Source organism: Hesperophylax consimilis, chromosome 25, assembly GCF_061612785.1.
Source record: "Hesperophylax consimilis isolate HC1 chromosome 25, BYU_Hcon_1.0, whole genome shotgun sequence".
NCBI lineage: Eukaryota > Metazoa > Arthropoda > Insecta > Trichoptera > Limnephilidae > Hesperophylax > Hesperophylax consimilis.
Genome location: NC_142860.1, coordinates 21,216,784 through 21,227,593, shown reverse-complemented (window position 1 = coordinate 21,227,593; position 10,810 = coordinate 21,216,784). Strand labels below are relative to the sequence as shown.

Genomic DNA, 10,810 nt, shown 5'->3' with positions numbered 1-10,810 from the left:
CCTACAGAATAGAGAATCTATTGCACAATTACTTTCTCAGTAAATCGGGTCAACCGGTAATAAATCATTTTAGACTTCATAAAAATTGATATTGGGCGGGGGTAAATAGAGTCATGTAAATAAATCGTCTCAACGTGGCCTAACCACAGTTTGAAAATGGCCTTGAATGCCAAAAAAGCTGTCACAATAATAAAAGACTAAAATACTTGCAGATCTTAATAATAACATTATTGAATTAAAAATACAATGTGTCGGTGAGGTTCGCTATGCATCACATCGCCAACCCTTCGGTGGCGCAAAGAAAGGGAAAGAACGTGAACAATGTCAGATTGGTTCATGGAATATCAGAGGATGAATGGAAAGAAGAAATAGCATAGAAGAAACATGGAACCACATAAAAGTCAGTCTTTGTGAATCTGCTAGAGAGGTTTGTGGAATAAGTATGCAAGGTAGGAAGAAAGGTGATGCATGGTGGGATGAACATGTTAAAGCACTGGTCTCAGAGAAGAAGAAAGCATGGTTATGTCTGATAGCGGCTGGCAGTGCTTCCAGTGAAGAGAGGGATCGAGCGAAAGATGTGTATAAGGGATGCAAGAAAAGAGTAAGAGTTGGAGTGAAAGAACGAAAGAAACGCCTGGAAGAGGAAGAGGGAATGAAAATGACAGACCACTTCCAAGAAAACATTAAACTGTTTTGGAAGGAGGTCAAAAGATCCCCGGAGTGGTCCGGAAAACGTAAGCATTAAAGTGATAAAATCGAAAGAAGAGATGGATATATTTCGAGGAAGTCTTCGAAAGCAACCCGAGTGACAGCGATTCCACTGGTGAATCAGATATAAATAATGATGGGGTGAATGTTACCGAGTTATGCGACCAAGTCGACAGTAATAAAGGTATGTAAAGTGTTGTCCAAGTATGGAGTGAATGCGAATCTCATACAGGCAATTGCGTCTCTACGAGGGAAGCGTTGATGTATTAGGGTGAATGCTGGTTTTACGGGGTGGTTTGATATAACAAAAGGTGTTAAACAAGGCTGCGTATTGTCACCGTGGTTATTCAATTTATATGGATAATTGTGTGCTAGAATTGAAAGAGGTGGGACAGATGATGCTGTGCTGATTGCTAACAGTATGGAAGATGTACAGTCTCTCGTGTCTAGGATGAGCACTGTATGTATCAAGAATGAGTTAATGATGCATGTAAGTAAGTCTTTGGTGTTTGAAAGAGAGCGTACGAAAACAGTGCAATATAGTTGTGAATGATGAATACTTGAAGCAGGTGGATGAGTTTGTGTATTTGAAAAGAATGTTTACGAGAGATGGGAAGGCTGACAGATATTTAACCGTTTTAGTGCTAATCAATTTTTGCAAAAATAAATGGGAATTGCAATAAACACATATTGATTAATTTAGAGGAAAAAATAATGGTGTCAAATAAAACACTCTAATTTAGACAAATATCAATCAATTTTTTAAATTATTTTTGCATTATAAAGAAAAAATGTTTACTGAAATGAATATGAGAAAATAAACATAAAATATCAATATTATTGTATTTTATTTCTTTTTGAAATTGAAATTGATCATTTGTTGCTTTAGAAAACACCTTTGTCGGAGGAATTTTGGGAAAATTTGGTGTTTTTTCTGTTTCTGAAGATAAGGAGGAGATAGAAGGCTCACTTTCAATCCTCAATCTTTTTCTTCGATGCGTTATAATACTGCTGTCATCACTATTTGTATCTGTTGTTTCACCTCCCGTAGAATCGCTAGGAATCGAATCAACGTTCGAAATAATAGCACGTGACATGGTTATTTTTTTTAAATAATATAAAAAAATGGAAAAAAGTTATTTTTAAATGTATTAGAATGCAGTCTCATCACATATTACGCGCGAAGTTAGCGTACGTCCACTCCCGCGGAGCACCAAAAACAGACTGAAACTCAACACGCCGCAATTTTCGATACAAACAATCGCAGTGCTTTTGCGACGCGTAGCATTCTAACGGTTAATGAAGGTAGCTCCATTAATGGAGGGCTGAACGCGGTTGGCCATAACAAAAAAATGTCCAAAGAAACGAAGCTAGCAGCCCACAATGGAGTGCTGGTACCTACCCTGATGTTTGGCAGTGAGGCGTGGAACTGGCAGAGGAGGGATAAAAGTAGACTGAATGCTGTAGAAATGAGATCCCTTAGGCGTATGTGTGGTAAAATTCTGTACGATTGTGTGAGAAATGTGAAAATCCGCAAAGAATGCAAGGCTGATGTAAGCGTAATGATTAAGAAAGGGACTCTAGATGGTTTGTGCATGTAGAGCGAATGAACAAAGAAAGGAGTGTAAGGAGAATATATGACACAAATGTGAATGGTAGCAGAAGTCGGGGACGCCCGAGGAAGACATGGCACGATCAAGTGAATCAGATACTTGAGTCGGGCCATGTCAAGAGTCAGAATAATAGAAGATTATGTATGAATGTGAATGAGGCAAAGAGTGTGTGAAGAGTTGTTTAGCGGTCCGTTCTCTGCCTACTCCGTATACGGCATGATGTTTAGTTAGTTAGTAAAAATAAAAATAAAATAAATGGAGTTCTATGAATTAAAAACAAAAACAAAAATGATATTTACCTCCTTGGGATAATTTGTTCGCACGTACAGTCGCACTTGTTCGCTTTTCAGAACAGCTCATACGGTTTCATAGAAATCATTATGTCTCTCTCACCGTCATAGTTAAAAATATAAACCAAACGGTGTTAGAAGGCCTCAGCACGTGTAAGCCACCCAGTGACGACAAAATTACTAAATTGTACTAAGAAATGTAAGATATTGTACCTAAATAAAAAAATACAAAGCTTTACATTCAAATATAGGAGTTAAGGCGATGCACTACGTAGTAATGCAAAATCATGTGTTTTTGATTTGAAAATTTGGTTGCCTAGAAATGTTTCAGATGCTTTAATTAAATACTGCGAGTAGAATACATCTTGGCCTTTGAAATAGACGAGTATTTTTTAGATAAGTCTTTTTATAAGCCCAGAAAAAAATAATGTATAAGGCCTATGAAAACTGCTTTAAAGATCAAAATCTCCTACTTGCGAACCCATTTTCGGTTATGGTTTTATTGTATAGTGTGGCGAATTAAGTTATTTATAAAATGATCAAAAAAAATTTTTTATATTTATGCCTGAACATCCACAAAATAAAATAAAAGGCACTTTTTGACCATGTTTTTTTCTTGCATAAATCAAAACAGGTGGATGGTGTTAAGCGGGAATTTAAGCCTTATCGCCATCTATGTAAGGTGTGTTATTGATAGCGGCTCGATTCAAAATATTACACGACGTAGTGCATCGCCTTAAACAACAAAAAAGTGAGGTGGCAGTAAGGTTTATAATACATTTTTCTAATAAAAAATGTATTATTTTCGTTATCAGTAATTTTAGTCCAGGCTTAGATGAAAAATGTAAGGTGAACCATTTTTAAAACTTATTGTTTAATTTCAAAATTTTATCACCTCTCAAACATTATCTTATTACTTTTCGGATAAAAAAATTTTAAGGATTTAAAAAAAAAATATCTATACCTATCCGTTACCATGTGATATTCACCGTACCCTAATGTCAATGCTGTGGGAACAGGATGCTGCATATCACATTATACAAGCATGATGGCATTAGGTTAAGCTCATCAAAGATCCCCTGATCTGTTGGGGACATATTCTAAACAAGAACACTAAAAATGCTTCCCTTTAATAGATTTGAATGGAATTTTAATAGAATTGGTTCTAAACAAGCAAGTCAGTCTTTTGAATCACAAACACACCCCCACAGCATTTCTTGTGTCCTTCTTTGTTCTATAGCTGGGTGCGTCCTGATACATCCTGTATATTTAATACATTGTAGTAATATGTACTTCTGTATCTTTATACAAGTTACTGTTTTAATTTTTACACAAATTGTATCCTTATTTATAATCTAAATAAATTATTAGCATTTGTTCGTATTTGTCATTTATAATTTCTTAATTACATAATATCTGATAGTATTATTATCATAATGACTGTATAGTTTAGGATTGTTGTAAACAGAGGTGGCGCCATCTGTTATTTTCAAAAAGAACAATTGATCGATTTTATCTGCTATCTAAATATATAATGTATTATGTATTTATAATAATATATACAATATAAACCATAGTGACAAAAATCTCACAGATATGTTGAGGAGGTCCCAAGGTGGATTGAATTAACACACTGAATGCACCCTTGAGACAGTATTTCAGAAAATGGCGCTTTGTAAATTAGCCAAGTATTACGAATCCTACTATTATGTCGAGTCAATGGTTTAATTTTTATCTGTTTTTCTGCTTGTACCAATCAACTATTTTTATAAAGTTAAATTAGACTTTTGAATTTAATAGAAATTAGTACCTACCTACATAATAGGGTAATTATTTCCCTAACCGCCGAACTTTTTCACAGATTATGGAAATGACACTTTCTTTCAATAATTACTACCAGAAAAAATGTTTACATGATGCACAAAATATTAGGTTCTTAGTTTGGGCTAATTAAGTTATTTATCCGTATTTAGATTGAAACAAAAATATCACACGTTTCCACACAAAAGAAAGTCTAAAATAGTGGCAAAGAAATCGTTTTTTGGTGAATTTTTAATTATGATTGAATAAAAATGTAATTATAATGCATATTTTACTATCAATCGGACGTAAATCGTCGTATCTTGTAGAACTTATGTTGTAACGAAGTGTAATTTTCATAATATGTGCCTAAAAAGGCGGATAGTGAAATATTTACCCATAATAAAATTAACTATAGGTGAATAGGCCTTTTTTTGCTAATTCAAATGAGTGGGTACTAACTAATATATTACCTACTTTCAGCGGTATCCATTATCTTCTTTTAACATTATCTATGGATGTTGTCCGAATGTCAGAAACAAATTTCGTCTATGGAAAGAGACAAAGCAGAACTGTCATTTGATAGAAACACATGTGATTATTATTAGCGTGTTATTGTCGAGAGCGTGCGGTAATTCAAGATGTTGGTGCCAAAATTCGGTTTGAATCAAACCTCGGACACTGTGATAATCAAAATCCATTCTCCATATACGAACGTTGACGACACAGAGATTTACGTGGAAGGAAAGGACTTCGTATTCTCTTCTCCGCCGTATCATTTGCGTCTTCACCTGCCTGGACGGCTGGTAGAAAATGAGCGATCCACAGCTAAATATGAATGTGAGTTGGGAGATTTCACGTTTACTTTTGAAAAGGAGAACAAAGGCGAGGATTTTCCGGGACTGGACATGATAACTAGTTTGATGGCCCCCACAGAGATGAAGGACGTTAATCCAAGTCTGGTTGAAGTCATCAACAGCACGGACAGCGGCATTATAGAACCAGAAGAAACAGATACGACGTTACCCGCCAATCCTTCTCTACTGAACAATAATTTCTCTTACGGTTTCGCCAACAAACTCGCCGGTTCCTTCAAGGACATGGGCAGCGAATTTCCTAATATATTCGAGCTGAAAACTCCTGATGAAATTTCTTTCGAAGATCGTAAAAAATTGCGAGAAGAAAATGAAAATGATAAGTTCTCTTCTGATCATTATTTGGCCGACTTCTTCGACGAGGAACTCATCTCTCCGCTGATGAGCTACGTGGCTCCTTGGGAATGTTGGGATTCCAGCAAAGAAGTGGTGTTCACTGACGATGAAATTGATATCTTGAAAGACTTGCCCAATAAAGAGTATCTGTTAAATAAAAGTGAATTTGATAGCGTTCTGTGCAACTTGGTAGACATCCTTTTTTCCTACTGTTACGAGAAAAGGACAACATACAACGAAAACACAGTTGAATCTAGCTGGACGATAAATCGCCTATCTGCGACTCTAAGCTGGTTTGAAACTTTTGCCAACTTCAGCGAAACAATGATCTGTTGTTATAGAAGAGCTTTAATTTACCCCATGTACAGGAATTTCGATCTCTGCAATAAAGTGAAGAATGATGTAGCGAGCATGTTCAAAATAGGAAGAAAATATGTTGTTAAGTGCTTGATAGAAATATACCAACTGTTCAATTCTAGTCAAGACGCTCGCTACATATTGAACCAGCTCTACATGCGAGACTTCTTGATCTTTTCTCAGAAGTGTGATGATGCAACTTACAAATATGTCTCTGAAAAATTGTTGAATATAAATCTTACAAAGTCCTGCTTGAATCTAGAACTGGAAGAATACGAAGAAGCCGGAAACATGGTGCAAGTCGAAGAATCACAGATCCTGGAGAATGCCATGGCTTTGAAGATGTCTTCTATGAAACTTACCGATGGTGAAAAAGAGATTTGTGCTCCGAGATATAATAATGTACACCACGGAGATTCAGACACTTCTGATTCGAGCAGCGATTCTAGTGATTCCTCATCTGTTACTTCTAGTGATTTAGATTCTGATGATGACGATGACAGTACTAGTACTTCATGATAATTGGTGTAGAATCACCGCGAGTGCCTTAGACTAAATAATATAACTATAAATGTTAAATGTCATTAACGACCCAATAGTACCCAAATTCTTGTAAAAGTTTTGCGAAAGCTGTGATTCAATTAAAGATTTGAGCTTTAAATCACAACAAATCTAAAATGCAGCTCTGGCAATACATATAACATACATTTTTCAATAATTTCCATGTTCTCATTGCTAATTTATGTTCACTAAACAGACTGTATATAATATTGAAAATCTTAACTTTTCCCGGCTACCTAGCCAGCTGAATTAGGATGTTCGATATATGTAATTTTAGCAGATATTTATTAGAAATCAATAGAGAAATGTACATATTTATGTTGAGCAGCAGAGCTGCATTTTCATTTCTTTTGCCAACTTAGTTCTTCAATCGAATCTCAAATTTCATAATGCCTTTACAAGAATTTTGTCATTTGTGTGGAGGGTCAATAAATGAATGAATACCATCAAAAGATTTGTTCCTTTTCAATCAAGAAGGAATAGAGGCATTTGAATGCTAGCACAAATGTTTTGAATTACTCTTGGTAGATTTTAAGAATATTTTTGTATAAGCCCAAAATAAAGTATGTTTTTTTAACATTTCATCACTATTTTGGCAGAGAATGAATAACTTTAACATTTTCTCCCGGAGCAAGGCCGATTTGTAAACATAATTAATATTAATCACATTGAAACAAATAACTGAATATATTTTTTAGCCTTAAATTGTCTATAGCCTTGTGTAATAACACTTAAATAATAATTGATTGCATTTTTTTTGTCTTAGGTTGAAATTTGATATTGCTGTACATGTCCAAACCATCTAGGGGTTTCCTTTCTTAATTTTGCTCACTACGCTTTCTTCAGCCTTGCATTCTTCCTGGATCTTCACATGGTTGTACCATGTATACGCCTCAGGGATCTTATTTCTACAGCACCCAGTCTACTATCATCCCTCTGGAAGTTCCATGTTTCACTCCCATAAATTAGGATTGATATCAGTACTCCATTGTGGACTGCTAGCCTCGCTTCTGTGGACAACTTTTTATTAGGAACTACTGAGGTCAACCCCCGATTAAAAAAGCTTTGTTCATTCTTCCAATGTCCTTATCAACCTTTCTACCTCTTGTGAACATACCTCTAAAATACACAAACTCATTCACTTGCTCCAAGAATGTAATGTCTTTCTTTTAAAAACATGAATCATTGAAAGAGAACATAAAACTAATTAAATGACATTCTGTAAACTGTAATTATTGCACTTGTAGTCTATTGATTTGAGACTGCAGATTTGTTTCAATATGTGCTAGAAATATATTTGAACGAACATGATTGCTAAAAATAACTAATAATGCTCCGTTTCATTACACATTTGAAATGTTATAGTAATGGTTTTGGTTACATTCATTGATCGAGTTGGCCATAAGCCATATTTTCCATTTAGTCCATCCTGTTTTATTTATAAATTCCTTTGAAACAAAACAAGACATCTGAAAGATTTCACAGGTAATTAAATGCTTCGAAAATAATTTTATTACTTGGTATGTAAAACAAGGTGCACTTAACAAGTATTATCATGTCGCAAGATCATTTCCATCATAAAATAATCAAAAAGCAATTTTGTTAGGTTGGAGGTCTTCATGGAAGTTTTCTGTAACCTATTTTATTTGTTCCTTTATCATCTAGCTAGATATCTAGACTCCATAAATTTTTATGTCTTAGGAAGTTTAAAATTATAATCATGAAGATGCGTGTTAGATTTATAAAAAAAAAACTGTATCCATTTGTCTGATTGTCTCCTATTCTAGAATATTCCCAAAAAATAGGCAGTAGATACTATAATATTGCTGTTGTATAAATCATAGATTTACCTATTTCCTAGGAAGGTAAAAGCAATGTATATTTTTTGTAAGCAAGTCAAATTTTAATGTAAACAAGAGTGTCGTTAAATCATTAAGGCAATCTATTTTTTCGAGATTTATAAAATCCTGATTTTTTTTATTGTAATATTTTCTGAAGAGATCGATAGAAGTGTATTGTGGGTGTGATTGCACTTCTAGGAATTATACAGAACATAACATATTTTGGCCTAAATTTTGTTTGTGCTATAATTTTTATAAGTATATTTTCATAAGCCTAAAATAAAATTTATGATCAGTACTGTAAAAATACCTTTTCTACTAAGTGTCGGTTTTCCAACTTACAAACAATTTTTCAAATTTATTGTGAAATTTGGCAAATTTAATTCTTTAAATTTTTGCAATGTTTTCCAATCAGAATTTAAAGAATTAAATTGGCCAAATTTCACGATAAATTTGAAAAATTGTTTGCAAGCTTCACAAGTTTACGACGGGCAGCTGGGGTGACATGGCAATATCAGCGTAAGGAGTGTAACATATTTTTTTATGGAGAAGCAATTTTTTAATGTATACAAAGTAAACCAATAATATTTATTAATTGGTTTTTAGTGGTTTATTTGAATAAGTTAATGGATCCCACTTGTGTTAATAATAATTATGTATATTTTGTGGAGTTAATGGCAAAACAACATCTGTCTGTGTGTGAAATTATGTATTGATTTAGTATTCTTTTGATGTGTTATTCCTACAGCTGCTAACTTTTATAGATACCAATAATAAATTAACAGTATTTTATGATTAACCCCTGGAGCCTCTTATATTTTGCAATGTATTTCTCTTAAGTAAACTGTCAAAATGCTTTATAGTGATTTGTTTTTGGGGTATTATGCCGTGTTGCGCCACCTCCTTCTTTAGCCAACGTTTCGGACAGCATTGCAGTGTCCATCATCAGGGCAGATGTGTAATTTAACACGGCATAATACCCCAAAAACAAATCACTATAATACTTTTGGCCGTGAAAATCACAAATCATACCTGTCAAAATGCTGGTTATGTTTTGAGATTTTTACATCCAAAAGCATTATGTAGTAATTTATTTTTTGAGAATTATACCGTGTTACGCTACCTCCTCAGATAATGGATACTGTAATGCTGTCCGAAACTTTGGCTAGCGCAACACGGCATAGTACACCAAAAATAAATCACTAATGTCGAATTGCTGATTGCACGGGAAATGTTTTCGCATTACATTCCAGGTAAATTCTCTCTTTTTTTTACGTATTTCGAAATAAAATACTGTTTTGAAAACAGATGAAATACTCTTTTCAGATTTCCGTGTTAAAAATGTAGATAAAGATCCAAAGATACATTACTGTTCCCCTACAAAATTAATAATTTTCAAAGCAAATCTCTCTTTCAAATCCCACATACCTGACATTGTCTCCCACGCTAACAATGCTTGAATTTATTCTTCGCAATGCAAGATCATTTACTAATGGAATCTCAATACGGGGCACTTATGAAGCCCTTATTTGCAGTATCCTGGAATAGCAATTGTTTGGCCCCTTCTGAACAAAACCATATCCTAGAAATATAAAAAGTACAAAAGAGGTTTATATGTTACCCATATTTGAGAAAATAAATGTATTACCCATTCCTGTATCGATCCTTGTTCTTAACGGGAATGCTCGATTTCAACACCCGATAAATATTTTTTAGGCAAACATAAATTAGCAACTAATCTCTGGAACTATAATCTTAATCCACTTATATTGAAAGAGGTGAACTTATATGTACCTACAAGTATACTCCTGGGAGATTCCATGCACTTTTTTATGCTCCGAAAGCGAGGACTTCTGTCTATCAGAACTCTCCGATCAACACAGCGACTCAACTGCTTACCGATTCTGCATTGGCCATATACATTTTTTAAAGTTACTTACACACAGTTTAGCAACTATCTTTTGACGCATGTCACAAAATAATAAAACTGCCTCCATGGCCTTTTATAATTACATGTACCTCAAATTTGTAATCTTCTCTGTAATATTTTGGTGCATAACCATTTTATGGAGAACATAAATAAATAAAGTTTTTAAAGTCGCTTACCAATGCTTTTTATCACCCAAATCGTAAAAACCACTTTATACAAAACTAAAAAACATTCTTAACCCATTCATGACGAACTATTTTTTTTTCGAATTTCGCGCAGAAAATTTACAGAGTGGTTGGTTTTGAAAGTAGAATAAGAACGTTTTTTTCGGAATTTGAAAAAATCGTCTCCTCATCCCCCAGGAGCCTCGAGAAGGATGAGGTCCATATGGATCTTTCGGCAAATAACTAGTCAGAAATTTCATTTTTTCATCTTTATTGTTCAAAAAGTGTAATTTTCAACAACATTATTTAGTGTGATAGCCCTCAAAGCATTTCAC

At 34.2% G+C, this 10,810-nt stretch overlaps 1 protein-coding gene across 1 annotated transcript; it reads left to right on the top strand.

Moving 5' to 3' along the window:
* Positions 1-4,966: 4,966 nt before the first annotated feature.
* LOC149411661 (protein SHQ1 homolog) lies at positions 4,967-10,543 on the top strand. Its single transcript, XM_089646979.1, has one exon. It carries the CDS (start codon positions 5,053-5,055, stop codon positions 6,496-6,498), a length of 1,446 nt encoding a protein of 481 aa, XP_089503105.1. The 5' UTR covers positions 4,967-5,052; the 3' UTR covers positions 6,499-10,543.
* The last annotated feature ends 267 nt before the right edge of the window (positions 10,544-10,810 follow it).